This window comes from Balaenoptera ricei, chromosome 14 (assembly GCF_028023285.1).
Source record: "Balaenoptera ricei isolate mBalRic1 chromosome 14, mBalRic1.hap2, whole genome shotgun sequence".
NCBI lineage: Eukaryota > Metazoa > Chordata > Mammalia > Artiodactyla > Balaenopteridae > Balaenoptera > Balaenoptera ricei.
The window spans coordinates 86894962-86912320 of record NC_082652.1 but is presented as its reverse complement, the minus strand read 5'-3'; the positions used below and the strand labels follow the sequence as shown (position 1 = coordinate 86912320).

At 36.6% G+C, this 17359-nt stretch overlaps 1 protein-coding gene across 7 annotated transcripts in view; it reads left to right on the top strand.

The window, feature by feature from the left end:
• RTTN (rotatin) overlaps positions 1-17359 on the top strand; it is a 163429-nt gene that overhangs the window by 85718 nt on the left and 60352 nt on the right. For all 7 annotated transcript variants that reach the window (XM_059894105.1, XM_059894106.1, XM_059894107.1 and 4 more), the window contains 6 exons: positions 495-684; positions 2172-2263; positions 7770-7863; positions 11807-11999; positions 13588-13678; positions 16855-17008. In XM_059894105.1, coding sequence (XP_059750088.1) covers positions 495-684; positions 2172-2263; positions 7770-7863; positions 11807-11999; positions 13588-13678; positions 16855-17008 — 814 coding nt within the window. The remainder of the gene's footprint in view (positions 1-494; positions 685-2171; positions 2264-7769; positions 7864-11806; positions 12000-13587; positions 13679-16854; positions 17009-17359) is intronic.

Genomic DNA, 17359 nt, shown 5'->3' with positions numbered 1-17359 from the left:
GTAAAGTGGCAAACAGATTTTACTGTGGATATCAGTGAGCCTTTTCATTCTATCTAGTTTATTGATAGGTACAAAAAATAATTTTGAACATAATTGTTTGGACCATGTTATTTCAGATATTTTAATACAAATCATTTCATTGTTCTGTGTAGGTTGCAAAATACTGCTTTTACTGTATCTGTGGCTCAAGTATATAATTACTTGGTTAAAGCTGTGCCATTTCATAGAACCACGTTAAGCTAAGTGGCCTCTCAAGAGAGAGACTAGATCAGCCTTCTGCCTTCAGTGGATTTTTAGGCAGCAGAGACCTGGAGTCCTGTGAAATTCTCTGCCCGGGTCAGGCTGGTGTACATGTGGAAAGACAGAGGCAGGTGAAAGGAGAATGGTTGCATCTGGGACCCATTTGTTTCGTTGAGGGGAACATGGGGAGATGTGGGTCTTTTTGAAGATGTTAAGTGATAAATCACTGTCTCTCTCTCCCTCTTTTCCTACAGGGCCCCTGTGTCCATGATGAGGACTCTGGCCTGTCGCTCATAGGAAAACCTGCCCTTCAAGCTCTTTTGTACCACTGCCATTTTTATGAACATTTGAATCAGATGGTAAAACATTGTTACCTGGGACAGTATATGTTTGATCCGAATTGTTCTGCTCTTAATGGAACTTCTGAAGGCAATGATTTAAATGGTAAGTATATTATATTTATATTTTTAATAAAATGTAACATTTCTTAAACTGTTAAAAACCTATGTGTTTGTTACAAAATATTTGAAAAATAATGAAAAGTATACAGGAAAACATTCATCTCTAGTCCCACTACCCAGAGGTTGCCTTTGTTACCTTACAGTGTATTTCCTTCCAGTCTTCTTTCTCTGTATAGCTTTTGTTTATTTTACATAATTGTGTTCGTATCTTATGTACATTTTTGTATTTCCTCCTTTCACTAAACATTGCCTAAGCATTTTTCTATGTTATAAATTTTCATGGAAACCGTTTTTGACATCTTACTAATGTTTCATAAGTTATTTCATGCCCTTCAGTAAAATTTTATAGTTTTTTCCTCTATTAATGTCTTAAGTTTTTGGAAGGTTCTTCCCAGACAATCAAGAATGAGACCTTTCCTACTAAATGTTCTAATTTGTTTTGCTAATATATTGAAAAGCTATTTGTTTTTTGGAATGTTACTCATTTATCAAAATATATGCTGAAATCTTTTAATTTCTACTTGTTTGTAGATTCTCTTGGATTTCCTAAGTATAAGATCTTAGCGCATATAAATGATAATTATGTCTCATAATAATAAATGATAATTTAATAGTAAGAATAAAAATAATTTTAAGATAAAAATAAATATAAAATAATAAAAATTTAAAAATTTTTTAAATTTTAAAGTAATGTTAAAAAATCTTGGCATAATTTCCCACAGAAAAAGTACAAGAATAGAACAAAGAATTCCCAAATGTTAACATTTTACTATATTTGCCCTCCTACACCATGTGTATGTATGTGCGTATAAGTGAAATATATTTATTTATATGCATATATACATATATATATATTGTTTCTGAGCCATTTAAGAGTAAACTGCAAACATGAAGTTCCCTTACCCTGAAATACTTAAATGTAAATTTCTAGTTCACTTTTCTGCTCGCTTCTTGGAGGCATTGAGAGGAGAATGACATTTGATGAAGTTCTTGAACATTCTAAACAAATGTCCCTGTGAGGAAAGTGACCGCTTTAATTGTTTGCATTTCTCTGTATCTGTGTTACCGGAAGCATGGCCCTTGAACCAGCAGCACTGATATCTGCTTCCAGCTTGTTAGAAATGCAGATTTATGCCACCCCCGACCTTGACTTGGGGAATGGAATCTCTGGGAATAGGACTCAGGAAACCACTTTAACAAACACTTTATGATTCTTCTGCGCTTTGAAGTTTGGGAGCTGGTGCTCTTGCTAAATTGTGTTAGATTAAGCTAAAGCACAGTCAACTAATTGTTTTAAATTTTTTTGTGAAACATGCTGTATATATAAATTAATTAAGAATAATAAAAATTAGGCACACTTCTTTCACACTTCTTTAGTTCTGGATTGGTTTCATGTAAGGAGTATTCTTTCTGTTAATCGTTACAGTGCCCAGAAGACTATTCACGTTGACAGTTTTCTTGTTGTCACAGGTTTAGATGACTCATTCAAGTTTTGGAGGGCTCCATCTCGGATGTCCAGTCAAGATCGAGATCCAAGTTCTCTCTCCACTTTGGAAACAATGGTACTTCCAAAGAACGCATAAGTGCTGCATTTTGAATTTCTGAAAAAATTTGAATTTACATAGTGGAGGGATAAGAATGGATGTGAAGTATAAGGTTATGACCATAACAACTGTAATTTATTTGAAGTGCTGTCTCTTGCAGAACTAGTGTCTGTCTTGCTCAAATAAGTGCACTGAATATCCTTTTAGATGAATTTTCAACCTCTTTCCTGCCTTTTTTGATAGAACCGGAAGTTCAAAAGTTTTAAAATGTTTATCAGTAGCAGTAGAAAAAGAGAACAGATCCCATATGATTAGTAATGCTTGATTACTCTGAAATTTTGCTTAAGGACAAGGCAGTTTGAAGAATGTTGATCCATTCAGAGGATTCCAGTGTGGTACTAATGATTTTAAACACATTTCTAAATGCTTGCATCAAATAGAAGCTTGTCTTGATTATCTGAAATACCTGAAATTTATGTACACCTGCCTGCCTTTCTTCCTTTTTTTTTTTTATTTATAAGGTGCTTCGTTCTAAAAAGTTTGAGACACTAAGTATTTCTAAATAATGACATGCTAGGTTTCATTTGTTTTATAAGCATACAAAATCATTCTCAACTGGAAAACATTGCAATGTATTTTTGGAACAATATACTGTGTTGTAGGACCTATTAGGAAGGCAAAGCCTTGAGACCACTGCTTCCAGGAGCAAAAATAATATAAGAATTAAATAATTATACAGGCATTAATAAGATTCACCTCCTACAGTTTTTCAAGAGACTGGTACTTTTTGCTAAGTTTTAAGAGACTTTTTTTTTTTTCCCCTAGACTCAGAAGAGTTTATGTTTAGTGCTAAATTGAACCTTTATTTAGAAAAATAGAGTAATTACTCCAATTCCACTAGATGTCATGCTTTCTTTTGCAAGCTAGAAATAGTGTGTATCTTTGTCTCAATAAGAGAAATAATGACATGATTCAATGCTAAAGGGAATTGTATTAATTGGTTATTTAGTTCACAGAAGTACAGCGTTAATATGTGCTTAAAAATAATTCTTTTTAGGTTACCCTGTTTGTTTAAAGGGCTGTAGACTAACTTTGAAATCTTTGTACATTCTTCAGTTCTTTGCTTATAGTAGGTATGCAGTAAATAGTAATTGCTCTAAATAACTTTGAGTTAGCTATTTTGTAGATATCAAGTTACATTTTTCTTTTAATTAATTAATTTATTTTTGGCTGTGTTGGGTCTTTGTTGCTGTGCGCGGGCTTTCTCTAGTTGTGGCGAGCGGGGGCTACCCTTCGTTGCAGTGTCTTATGTAAGATTTACCTTCTTGTAGCTTCTCAAAAGACTAGTATTACCTGTTAGAATTTTTACAGTCAACTTTTTTCTTTCTTTCTTTTTTGGTTTCCAAACAGAAGAGTTTTGGTATTGGTGAATTACTCACCGAATTGGTGACTTTTATTCACAAAAATTAATCTAATTACCCCAATTCTACGAATTGTCATGTTTTCCTTACCATATGAGATATACTATGTATCTTTTTTCCAGCAGGAGACAAATATGGAGAGTTTATTCATTATACCATTATTTATTTCTTTCTTTATTTTTGGCTGCGTTGGGTCTTTGTTGCTGTGCGCGGGCTTTCCCTGGTTGCGGCGAGCGGGAGCTACTCTTCGTCGTGGTGTGCAGGCTTCTCATTGCAGTGGCTTTTCTTGTTGCGGAGCATGGGCTCTAGGCACACAGGCTTCAGTAGTTGTGGCGCTCGGGCTCAGTAGTTGTGGCTTGCAGGCCCAGTAGTTGTGGCTCACGGGCTCTAGAGTGCAGGCTCTGTAGTTGTGGCACATGGGCATAGTTGCTCCACGGCATGTGGGATCTTCCCAGACCAGGGATCAAACCTGTGTCGCCTGCATTGGCAGGTGGATTCTTAACCACTGCACCACCAGGGAAGCCCTTATACCAGTATTACTTTAAACCTAAACTGTCAGTACCCAGACCAACTAATACTTTCTCAGGTATAAGAAAATGTTGAAGTTACAAATTGAGGTATCAGTTGAGTGGATGTAAATCTTGCTAATGAGTTTATCTGGTTATTTATATCATTAATTTGTATGTCTCCCAGAATTGAGAAAAGATACAATTTGTTGATTGGTTTGTTTTTCCACTTTGTCTTTCTGAGGAAAGCACTGCCTTTTGATATGGGTCCTATCATCCAGTGTGCTGTTGCTGGGTCATTATCCTTTCTGTGCTGTTAGTGCCACATTAGGGACTTTAATGGTGTTATCTAATGAATATTAGTTTAGTTGATTTCGACTTGTATGTTTTGTAAATTATAGGTAGAGTAAGGAGTGTCATTGTTACCTTGGGGGTGTTGCCCTGGTAAATAAATGCCTTTTCAGAGATGGCTTCCCTCAACTCAGTGTCTCCTTCCCCAGGGGAGGAGAGGTCAGGTATCAGTTGTTTTTCCTCCTGAAATCACATTTCTACTTCTCAGAAATACCCGAACTAGATAGGTGTTTATGCCTAGGACAAACCAGTTTGTAGCAACAGCTTTAAGAACAAAATTTGATCTTTTCTGCTGCTCTTGAGCAGAATTATGTCTGTATTTTTAAAAATCTGTTTTATCAATTATCAAAAAAAAGGAAATGTGGGTCATTTGCTTTTGAGCTTTTCTTTGTGAAATATGTGGTTCTTTCAAACTTCCTGGAGCACTAATTTAAGGAAAACTGATTTTACTTTAAGTTTATTTAGACATTTATAGAGAAATTTTACTCATGGGTCCTCTTAGTCTTTAAAAAACTGAAAATCATTTTACTATTTTACAGAAGAAGAGATTAAGGCATGGAATGAATAAGCGTCTTGTGTAAGGTTCCAGCACTGCTAACTGGTGGAGCGTTATTTGAATCCAGAAGTGTGTTTGGCTCTAGAGCCCAGGTCGTTGGCCATGATGTTTTGCTCCTTCACTACAAAGCAAGATATGATCAGTGCCGAAATAGATGTTACAGTCAGGGTGCAGTGAGCTTAGATTAGAAGGAATGTTGAAATAGGGAGTGATTTTGTGTAAGAAGTGGCAATTGAAATGGGCTTGAAAGGATCAATCCCTTTTTTATATTATGTACACATTTTCAAGGAACTAAAAAGATACTCAAATATGTCTTAGAATTCAGTACCCACTTATGAGGTTTGAAAGTCTACTTGAGAACATAAAGCGTAATTAGGAAATAGCTGAATGCCAAGCTGTGTGGTACTGAATGCCTTAGATATTCAGAAGATGCAAGATGGGGTTGTTTTGAGGGTGGGAAGAAGGCTGAAGTTTGATTCCTGGTGTAACCAGGTGGGGTTAGCCAGGAGAGCTGAGTCCGGTTTTGGATTTGAAGAGATAAGAGATAACAGCTGTAAAGATATAAAGACATTTCAGCAAAGTAAAATGTCGTGAAGCATTACAAAGGACATTAGAGAAAGATGAATTGACATTTGTTTGATGGTGGTTAAAAGTTATTTTATAGAACAGGATGACAACACGTTTATGTATTGATGTGTATTATTAAATATAATCAAATGAGCGTCCGTTGAAGATTATTTTCAAGCAAGCAGGATTTGAGCATAGTACTAGAGCAAGTCAGCTTAATACTTTTTTACCTTTATTTATTAAAATAGTAATATGTTGACATAGCAAATTTTAAAAATATAGATAGGCTAGTAGAAATATAAATCACCCCTAATCAATTTTTAAAACACAGTATATTGCTATAGAAAGAAGTTCTTGTGTTTTCTCAGCCATATGGGGTAAGTTATAATGCAACTATTAGATGCTTTCTAAAATCATATTTTCAAAATTTGTGTATCCCTTCCTTGGACTATACGGAGGAAAATCATGGCGTTTATTAATGCCTGACCTTGGTCACGAATGGCAACTTAGCGTTCTAATGAGCCAGGTATTTAGTGGCCCTCAGAAGCTCTCTTTTCCTGCAGTGAATGCTCTCTCTGTTTTCATCAGTAGTGAGGACTGCTTGAGTGTTTGCCAACTGAAAGGATGCTCAGTGAAAAGATAAAGGATTCCGGCATCCTTGTCCTCTTAAATTTTCTTGTGTAACCCAGGGAGCCTGTGGCAGGGGCCAGGCTCGTTCATCAGCTCCTGCACGGTCGTGATGCCAGTCTCCGTGTGTGCTTGTTGCTTCACACGCTAAAAGTTATCTGCATGTCTATTGACAGGAACTGGTTTTTTTTTAAAACACATCTCTTATAACCGATTGTAGGTAAATATAATTTTTAAAATGTCTTTAGGTTTTTTCCCCTGTTATGTAGATCTAATGTTATATCAAATAAGTCATTTTATACATGCTTATTTATGAGTGATTTATTTAGACTGAGATTTATCCAGCCTTCATTTTTAGATGACTTTATGTGCTTAGCTTACTTTTTTGGCTACAGCTTCTGTCACTTATTTCTTATTACTGTAATGTCATACTTGAAGTGGTGAGAGGCGATTGAGGTCTTACGTTGAAAGAGGGAATTTTAAAAACTATGTATTAATTTCGTGTGCCATTTTCTTCAAATTTATATCCTCTTTACTATCAGAAACTGCAAATGAAAATAACCTTGGGTTTTGTTTTCATCCTGTTATATCAAGTCTAAGGTACCTACTTTAAGCGTTAGAATAGATATGTAATCAATATGCAAATATCGTGAGCTGTACAGTATCTGGGTTTGCGGTAGAGTTGATTCATAAGTTCTGTTGACAGCTTACCTGTGTGCATGCACGGACCTGGAGCTTATCCAAGTATGGAAAGTTCGTGCTGTCTCAGAGAAAAGAAAATTGATGGGAAGATACAGTATTTTCCACATATGAGGTACTTGACATCAGTTTGGGCTTTTTCAGTTTTAAGGCTTTTACAGGCTGCTCATTGGTAAACCTGTGCGTGAAATTGTGTTTGTTTTCTACAGAATTTCTGTTATGTTTAATGTTTCCAAAAAATGTATTCTGAAGAACAATGTCAGATATTGCCTGATTTTTAAAAACAGTTCATTTGTGACATGGGGAGAGGTAGAGAACAATCTTTTAATACTTCTCCGGATTCTTTTAGAGGCACTATTACAATTTGTGTGTGCCGTTTGAAACTTTAAAAAACTCTTTTATTATGAATTAAGAAGTGCAAAATATCTCGAAGGACACAACGAATTATAAAGTAGGATTTTTTTTTAGCCTTTCAACATTTGAGCGTAGGTGAGAATAGGCTTTATCAGGACCTTAAAATCTAGATGGGCTTCAAATCAAAACTTTGCTCCTTTGAGTTACTGATTTATATAAACTGTAACAGGTCCTATAAGAAGAAGTAGAAAATGCCATTCAAAAAACTGTTTTAACTTTCAAGATATGGAGTGTTTTCCAGTTACACGAACTAGTGTACTTTCGTAATAAACCTTTTTGTTCGAGGATATCTTGTATATATATTGCTTGTGTTTCATTTTCCAATTAGTAATGTTAATGAGTGACTGTTCGAGTATAGAATGATTTTCTTTACTGATCCCTAGGTGGCAGCTTCGTCGGCAAGTGCTGAATTTCAGCCGCTAGTGCTCTGCACGGCGCCTCTCCCTGAAGCCTCACATGACCAGTTTGTGGCTCAAGGTATCCTTTTAGGAAGACATTCTACTTTCAAAAATAAAAATGATAAGTTGGTCCAGGCAAATATGTTGAAAGTAAATGTTTGGATAAGAACCAAATTAAATAAGTCACAGAACAAACTGTCTAGATAAGAACAAAATGAAATATCACAGAACATGATAGAATAAATAGATCAGAAATTAACAAAACAAATACTCTTAACTAATAAATGGGAATTTGGCCATCAAATAAATAGTCTGATTGCCTTATGGTTTCCTATTAGATAAGAATAGATATTTGGTGTTTGAATCGAGGAACTAATGAATATTAATTAGCTTCATTTTTTTTCCCTTTTGTGAAAACACCTCAATTTACCACAGTAATCCACTTGAAAGTGATGCGAATGGGGTCATAAGTATTTTGCAGAGCCTATGCTTTCATTTTAAAGCACACAAAGTGTTTTGAGTCTTTATTTTGTTAGAAATGCGTGATGAGTAGCCTAGGATTTATTTTTATTAATGACAATATATCGATTTTAGTCTTTGTGTTAGGCACTGCCTCCAATTCTATTATGCTTTATGCTTTATATATTCATATAGATTACAACCTAACTTTTGTTTCTTCTAAGACAGTAGATAGACCTTTATTCAGTAGCATTAAATTCCTAACCTATATGGAATATACTACCTAAAAAAAAGGTAATTTTAAGCACTGAAATATAAGCATGTGCAGAGAAAATGCTTTCTAAAACTTTAGAGATACTTGCTTAAGTAAGATTTTACTCTGAATTTTCATTACAGTGTTTGTTCCATAACTTCCTAAACAATGTCTCGTTTTGGTTGTTAGTAATTTATGTTAACAATATACAAAAGAGTATAATTATAGAAAGTACTCATTTGATCCTCTTAAGAACAAAAGGAGCAAACTCAGGTTGTTTTAAGTGGCTAAGGACACAGAGCATGAAATGCAATTTGATAATGAATTTCATGAATATTTATTTCTAAGAGTGTGTTACGTTACTATTTTTTAAACAGCTTTATTGAGATATAATTCACATTCATACAGTTCACCCATTTTAAGTGTACAGTTCATTGTTTTTTAATATATTCACAGAGTTGTGCAATCATTACCACAGTGAGTTTTAGAACATTTTCATCACCCCAAAAAGAAACCTTGTTCCCATGAGCAATCAATCACTCCTGATCTCCCCCATTCTCCCCAGCCCGAGGCAATCACTAATCTACTTTCCCTCTTTATAGATTTGCCTGTTTTGGACATTTCAAAAAATGGAATCAAGCAATATGTGTTCTTTTGTGTCTGGCTTCTTTCACTCAGCATAATATTTTTAAGATTCATCTGTGTCATAGTCTGTATCAGTGATTCATTTTTTATTACTGAATGATATTCCAACATATGGATATACTATATGGATATATATGGATATATGGATATACTGCATTTCATTTATCCATTCAATCCATTGATGGACATTTGGATTTTTTCCACTTTTTGGCTTTTATGAATAATAATGCTACAAACAGTCATACAGGTTTTTATGTGAACATACAGTTGTGTGGTTTTTGTTTGTTTTTTGGTTTCATTATTCTTGGCTTGGATTTATTTTCAAGGATTGTGCTTAGAATATATATTCATGCACAGTTTTACTGGTTGCCAATTACTTCAATGTATGTATTTAACAAAAAAGTATTTTACTCCTTTTTGTTGAATCTGCCAATGAACTTTTGAATAGTACTGGAAAGCATTAAATATATTTTGTCAGTGAGCCTTAAGACTAAAGCAATTTTGTTGTTACGTATCTTTCTAAATTCCATCTCTTTAAAATAGTTAGTGTTAAGATAAAATTTTTTTAGTGATAATGAGATTATAGTTCCCTCAGCTGGAATTCTCAGTGAAGGATTTCTCCATGAAGCTGGTCTGTCCTTTTATTTCTTGTTCTGTTAATTCTTGATTAACCAGGGAATTACTATGCCCCAAAGCAATTTAGAGCAGGATGACGAGAATTTTCCCTATCATGTACATTAGGGCCACTTTAGATGTCCAACTTCTCATTTTTAAGTTTAGTTTCTAACTTTTGTAAAAGAAAAATCCTTTTATGTTTTAAGAAAGCCTTTAACAGAGCCTCATGATCTATAAGCATACATTTGATCTACAAAGTTGAAAAGAATCATTACAAAATAAAAATCGTAGTATATTTGAGTATTACAAATATAAATAACTGAGATAGTTCTCTCCAGATAAAACATTAATTTTTTTTAATATATTGAATGAGTTTGAATTTCTTAAATGTTAAACCCTTCCTATTTTATTGGTATTCTTCTGTATGCTGCCCTAGAAGTGCTGAAGACGTGTAATACATCTTTTGTGAATATATAAAATTTTCCCTTAAAAGCATTTGCACTATTTCTGTGGAATTCCCTAAATTTAATTTTCCCAGTTTAGTTTAAAATATCAAATCTGTCTTGACAGTATATAGTCCCAAAGTGCCTCCTCCAAGGAATTAGTTAATTACAAAGGGAAATATTATAACTTTATAATGGAGAAACCTAGTAGACACCACCTTAATCCATCAAATGGCCAAAGTTAACACCACCCGTAATGGGACAAATAGGAATCATGTTTCTCCTGATATAACTCCTGAAGATCTGATATAATGTCCTGAAGATCTAATGACGAGGCAACATCAAACATCAGACACTCTACAAGGGAACTAGCTTGTGTTCCTCACAAAATGTCCAGGTCCTGAAAAACAAAGCAAGACTGAGGAACCCTTCCAGTTCAAAATCCAGAGACATGAGAACTAAATGCAAAGCAGATCTCGAATTGGATCAAAACAAGAAAAAGAACTTTTTCCTTTTGCTGTAAAAGATGTTGGTGGGACAGTATGCAAAATTTGGAAAAGGTCTATGGATTGGATAGTACCACTGCATCAGTGTTAATTTCCTGGTTTTGATCATTGTACTGTGGTTATAAAAGACAAAGTCCTGTTTTTAGGAAGTTAAGTTAGGATTAAAGGGGTATTTGTGTGCAGCTCACGAACAGTTCATAAGAAGCTAGGTAGGTAGATAAAATGTGGTAAAATACTAATATTTAGGGATCTGGGTAAAGGTATACTGGGAATTTTTGTACTCTTGTACTTTTCTGTAAGTTTGATTTATTCAAAATATAATGTTTCTTTAAAAAAGAAATAAGAAACGAAGGTCATGAGGGAATCTTGAGGCCGATTAAGCTTTCTTGTTAGCAGTACCCTGCTGAGTCTTCTAGGAAAGTTCCCTCATATCTTCAATTCTAAAATCCAGAACCTCTGAAAACGGAAAGTTTTCTCAGAACACAGGTGGCAGTAAAACTTGCCCGTAACTGCATACAGTTGGCTGCAAAATCTGACCAATTCTAGTTTGAGGTTGTATTTGCTTATGTATTCATCCTGCTTGCTGTGATTATGTGTCTGCTACATTGCAGAAATATTTATTTCCTTATGGGGTGATGCCCAAGATTCCATTGGAAGTGTTAATTAATATATGGTACACGTACCTTATTAGTTTTCTAAAATCTAAAAATATTTTGAATTCTGAAACACTTCTGTCCCCTAGAGTTTCAAAAAAAGGATTGTGGAGCATTGGTTTGTGCCTCAGTGTCTGAGTGCTTGGGACACAAAACCATGCCCTGCCCTTCTTGTCTTGGCTAGTACACTGTCACCCAAGGTAGGCACACACACCCTTGTGTACATGCATGTACACACACACACACACACACACACACTCTGGAGGAGTTGGACGTCTGACTCCCTGGCCTCGGGGTTGAGGTGTGTTGAGCAGTTAAGGGAATTTCCCAGCCATCTCTCCTTTGGCAATTTTAGGAACTTTCCTCTGATTATCAAAACTTGTGAATATTGTACATAACCACAAGGTAAACAAAATGGTGATAATTTTCACACTTATTTCAATAATAGGTCAGCATGAAACTGCATCTCCACGGCTTCCTCATGATTCATCCCTTTCTGCTCCTCTGCCCAGACAGTGTGTTTTTGTCACTCCGCCTCTTCTTTCCGCGATGTGCAGCCTCCTAGACAGCCTCTTGGCAACGACTCCAGGCGACACTGCAAATGCTTTTCGACAAGCTCGTCTCATAGAGCTTCTTTGTAGGTAAGAGATAATTACTCCCAGAGAGGCGTGTAGACTGCAGGCTTTTGCTTTTGCCAGAATTGTCTCGACGGTTTTTATTTTAGATCTGTTAGAGCACTTGGATAGGTTTGTTATGTTGACTGTTAAGCTTCCCCAGCTCCCCGTCCTGATGTTTTTTAAACTCCGAAGTTCTGAAACCTTATTTGTCCTCTGCCACATTCAAGGAATATGATGCAAGTCTCCTTGGTCATTCAGAATGGAAGAAGGAGTTTTGGGGTTCATCTCCCTAGCAGTCATATCAGAATAACGTCTTTGGTTTGAAAAGTCATTTTTAAAGTTCATTTGGAGTTATTTAGTTATGGGAGCCTGAGAGTTTTATTAGAAAGTAGTCTGATAAAATTTAGGGAAATCATGATTTGGTTCTTCCATTTATCTAATATTAATCAGTGTCTGACATAACTTTTTCTGATTTTCTGATTGGCTATATGGTATAGTTAAAAAGGCCAAGGATATTGAATTCTGTCCGACTTATGTCCTAATTAGAGTTCATTCTCTCACTAGTGTTGCAGCCTTGGGAAAGTAACTTTAATCTCTGAAGTGTCATTAATAACACCTAGTTAATGGGGTTACTGTTAGGATTAAAAGTGTTGTTGTCTAGGGTACTCTCTTATCCTAAGTGTTCCTTTTCTCCTGACATGTGTTTATTCTAGCCAAGTGTACCTACCTCCTGTTCACCACACATTCATTTGCATTTCTCTGTCTCTGCCCTTTGAACATTCACTGTCTGAAATGTCTTCCTCCTCTTTGCCCAATCACAATGCTTTCTCTTTCTTTCTGGGATAAGAACAGTCTAAAAAGAAAGAAGTCTGCCTTGCTTCCCTTCACTCAGTTGTGATTACTCCTTTACTCTGCCCTTTATAATAAGCAGCAGGGTGTGAGTTTGTTCTGTTTACATTCGTCATCTTTTCTACTTTGATGCCTACTAGAGTTGAAAAAAGGGAACTGCTAGTTGATTGTCTTTCCTTCTTGAATGTTTCCTGCCTCAAAAAGGGTCAGAATGGGGCTTTAGGAATAGTCTTGCTTCTCCAGAGTCAGTTATGAGTCTGTTGTGACATTGAGGGCACAGAGGTATTAAAGTCTCTTTTATGGCAAAGGCTTATATTTCCATCCCTGTTCTTTATTTCTGATTTAAAATTTTTTTTCCTGTTTGTTTTTCATTATTTTGTTTTTTACTTTCTAAATCAGAACTTATTTCCTGGCAAATGTTTTTCCTGTTTTAAATAGGGACGTAACCACCAAGGTCTTTCTCTTGTTTCTTTTCCTTCTGAAAGGGCTTTATTATATTTTATTCTGCTTTTAATAGGTTTCATTAGATATTTTTCTTAGAATTCTTTGTTTCCCACATTTATCTGATGAGATCTTTTCCTGTGTTCTGAAATATTGTAGGGTAACTTTTTATAAACGTTTATTTCCTTTATTTTGTAAAAATCCTTTTTCTTGAATTCTGTTCATGGTTATATCCGAATTTCTTAAATTCTGATTACTGAATTAGTCTTCAGCAATAAGCATACCGATCATGTGAAGGGTGCTCCTTCTCTGTCCTTCACAGCGTCGCAGATGCCACCCTCGTAGAGACAAGCGTCCAGGAGCTCCGGGCCCTGCTGCCTGCGTCACCTCCTGTTGAACACACTCAGGCTCAGGTAAGTGCCTGCGTCTGCACGTGCGTTCGTTTACCCTTAAATGCCAGAAACGTAAACTCTGCTGAGGATACACTAACCACAGGAGAAGGTTGAAAATCTCTCAGGATATACGTGGTATGACGAGGTTATTTGAAATAGGTTACTTAATAGATGGTAGAAGAGAGCAGCGGGGTTTGAAGACCTAGATTGTATTCCTGGTTCCATCATTAACCAGCTAGAAATGTTTAATCAAGGATCTGGGTATCTTTGAGCACCGTATTAAAAAAAGGGGATGTTGTATAGCCCACTTTCCCCATCTGTGATTTTAGGCTGTCTCTGTCATTTCCACGTAAATTGAAGTTGTGAAATACTTAGTGACTAAATTCTGTGTATATTCAAAACTCAGTCTAATAAGAATAAATTTATGTTTGTTCCTTCACAGATAATTTAGTGTAGTTGCTGCTAATAGAAGTGTTATCTTAAAATCAGATTTTGTAAGAAGGGCTGCACGATTGATTTGGGGTGAGCGGTAATCACAGGTGGGCTAGCGGTGTCTTTTGCCTTGCGCTGTCTTCTTTGAGCTTTCTGAATAAGGCAGAGCCCCCGGGACAAGGCTGGGTAACACTGTGCATCATCTTCCAAACCCTGTCCCAGTGCAGCGTTTTCATTTGTGGGTGTGCTTATTTGCGTAATGGCCATCGCCTCCATTTTTCTGTCTGTCCATCCAGCAAATCTTTATTAAGGGGCTACTGTGTACCAGCATCTTCCCTAAATGAATAAAGCAAAGACCCTTTCCCTCAAGTTGGGAAAGTAGATAGTGAGCAGCTACATATATGCCTGATGATGTCTTAGACATTGAAGAAGAATAACTAAAAGCAGGGACAGGAAGTGAGGTCAGAGTTGGGGGGGCAGGGCTTTTCCGCATGGGGTGGTCAGGGAGGGGCTTTCAGACAGTGACGTGTGGCCTGACGTTAGTGAGGAAGCTGGTCCTATGGGGCATAGCAGGGACCCTGAGAGCTGGCCTATTCAAGAAGCAGAAAGCAGTGGCCAGAGCGGAATCTGCGAGGCGGAGATGGGGCTAGAGGGTTCAGGGCTCCATGAAGACAGGGCCTTCCCGTTTCATGCCATTGTGTCCTGAGTGTCGGGCACAGTGCCCTTCCCATGGCAGGTGCTCATTCAGTCCCTGTGGAATGGATGAATAATAACAGTAACAAACCTTCATGGGTGCTTGTTTGTGTGAATTTATGTAATCCTCACATCAATCACATGAAGTACCATTAGCGGCCCTGTTTTATAAAGGAAATGACTGGAGCCCAGAGATGAGTAACTTGCCCAGGGTCACTCACACAGTAAGGAGCAGAGCCAAGATTCCAGCCCACGCAGGCTGGTTCTAGAAGCCACGCTCTTACTGTTGCACTACCTGGCCTTATGTAGACTAAATGTTCTTGCCTTTTTGTCCTTATATAAGATCATTCATTCCAGAACAATTTTGGAGCATACGCTTTGCCACATTGTGTTATAGGTGCTAGTGATGCATCTGTGAACAAAGCAGACACATACCCCTGCCCACATGAAGTCTGTGTCCTCAGTACAGGAGACAGACAGTAAACAGTAAATAAAATTTAACTGTTTTATCGGATGGTGACGAATGGTGTGGAAAAAATAAATGAGGATGGGGAAAGGGGAGACAGGTTGATGTTTTTCTTGTCGGGTGGTCAGAAAAGGCCTCCTGGAGGTGAGATGTGAGCGGATGCCTCGGAGGTGAGGAAACAGGCCGTGGGTCGTGGGCAGAGCGTGTGGGCAGGACTGTGCACGGCGAGCTTGCAGGCCGCGAAGGTACGAGGGTTCTGAAGCATGGGGTCGGCTGGTTGGTCTATTTATTCGAAGAAGGAGTTTCAAACATAAAAAAAAAGAGTTACTTTATGAACTACCATATCAATAGGTGATTACATCTTCAGTATGGTAATTTACAAAAGAATCTTTGACAGCTCAGTTGTTCTCTCTCTCTAATGCTTCCTGCTGGCTCTCACCTCCCATGGTTTATCTATTTATGGTTACACCATACCCGGAGAGGGCAGACTCGCTGTAACTTCAGTAGTGTGGTGTATGAAGGGATCAAAAAAATACTTCACAGCAATAAGGAAATTAAATTTCACAAACTGCTTGCATTCTACCCAGTAGGAAAAGTGTAGCGCCACCTATACTTTTATGTAAAATACATCTGCAGATTAGATAAAGGGAGTACCTTTCATCAAGAGAAGTAGGGCAGAAGAACTATTTGGAAATAGTCTGAGGCCATTTACCATAGAGGCACTATGCCTCCACAAATGCCCAATGGTCCCTGCTCTCACAACAGCAGCCGAATAAGGTGGGAGGAAAAACTGTGAGTGTGTGTGTTTGTGTGCACACATGTGTACAGAACGAGACAGAGGCTTCAGAATATCTCTGTAAAGTTCATTTATATGGGCTGTCTCATTGCCTGGGGATAGTGGGCAAATGAGTCCTCGCAGTTTATTCTTAAATTATTACATATGCAGAGAATTTTTTTTTAAAGTACTTTTGCCAGTTAATACTTTTTATGGTATTAGTATGTATCGAGCAACATTCCAGAGATGTTTTTATTGGTAATTTGGGGGAAGATTTAATTTTTCTTTTGTAACTAAGAAGAGTATTTTTATGCTGAAGGATAGTTGAGGCCAAACATTGGACATGTTTGCATTTTATTTGTAGCAATAACTAGGCTATTAAGCTGGCTTTTCCCACCCCTCAGTTGTACACTTTAAAGAGTATTTTATAATCTTTCTTTACAATATTGTAGATTTTATGGTTTTGGACTGCCTTTTTTGCTTCTTCCAGAGTATTGATTCTACAGCTTAGCTACTTGAAAAATACGAAGACTTTCTTTCTCTAAATAGAATTCAGAATTTGGTTTTGGAAATATTGCTTTGTTTGGTATTATTATAGTTGACAGTGTTAATGTGGCCATTAATGACATGCTTATGAGAAAAATAATGCTTTGTCTGCTGTGTATTCATTTTAGGTCTTTAAAAATTATGATTAATATTTTATTACTTTTTATTAACTTATGTTACAAAGAAGTGACTTCTTATAATGCATAGAGAACTAAAATACTTTATCACTGCGGTGGGCTTTTCATATGACGTGCTTTGTTTTACTTTATGTCCCTTTTCGAATAGGTATCCTTTCTCCTAGAATACCTGTCCTCTTTGTCCAGGCTTCTGCAGTCATGTTTAGTGGTGGATCCTGACCTTGTGGTTCAGGATGAGCTTCTGAAGCCTCTTATCACAAACGTCATCAGAGTTCTCACCATATGCACCAAAGATATATCAGGTAAGCTTTATTTTTTTAGTTTAGGATGAAAGTAAATAACACTGAGGAAGAATATCTTACCTTGCACCAGGTATTCAGATCAAGGTCACATTTTGGGTTGTTCTTTGCCAGTATTTTGGAAGCCTTTTATAATGAGTTTTATAGTTTGGATATTTTAAGTGATTCCAGGAGACCATTTGAGGCAGTTATGTAGTATAATAAAAGACCATTCCCTGTGCTGTCATTTTAAATGAGGGTAAGGTTCTTTATGAAATGTTAGAAAGTGCACTAAGTATTAGAGAGTAATTATTCTTATAGTCTATGGCTAAATAACAAGTTTAAGCAAGTCTAGAATGCAGTATCAGAAATTTC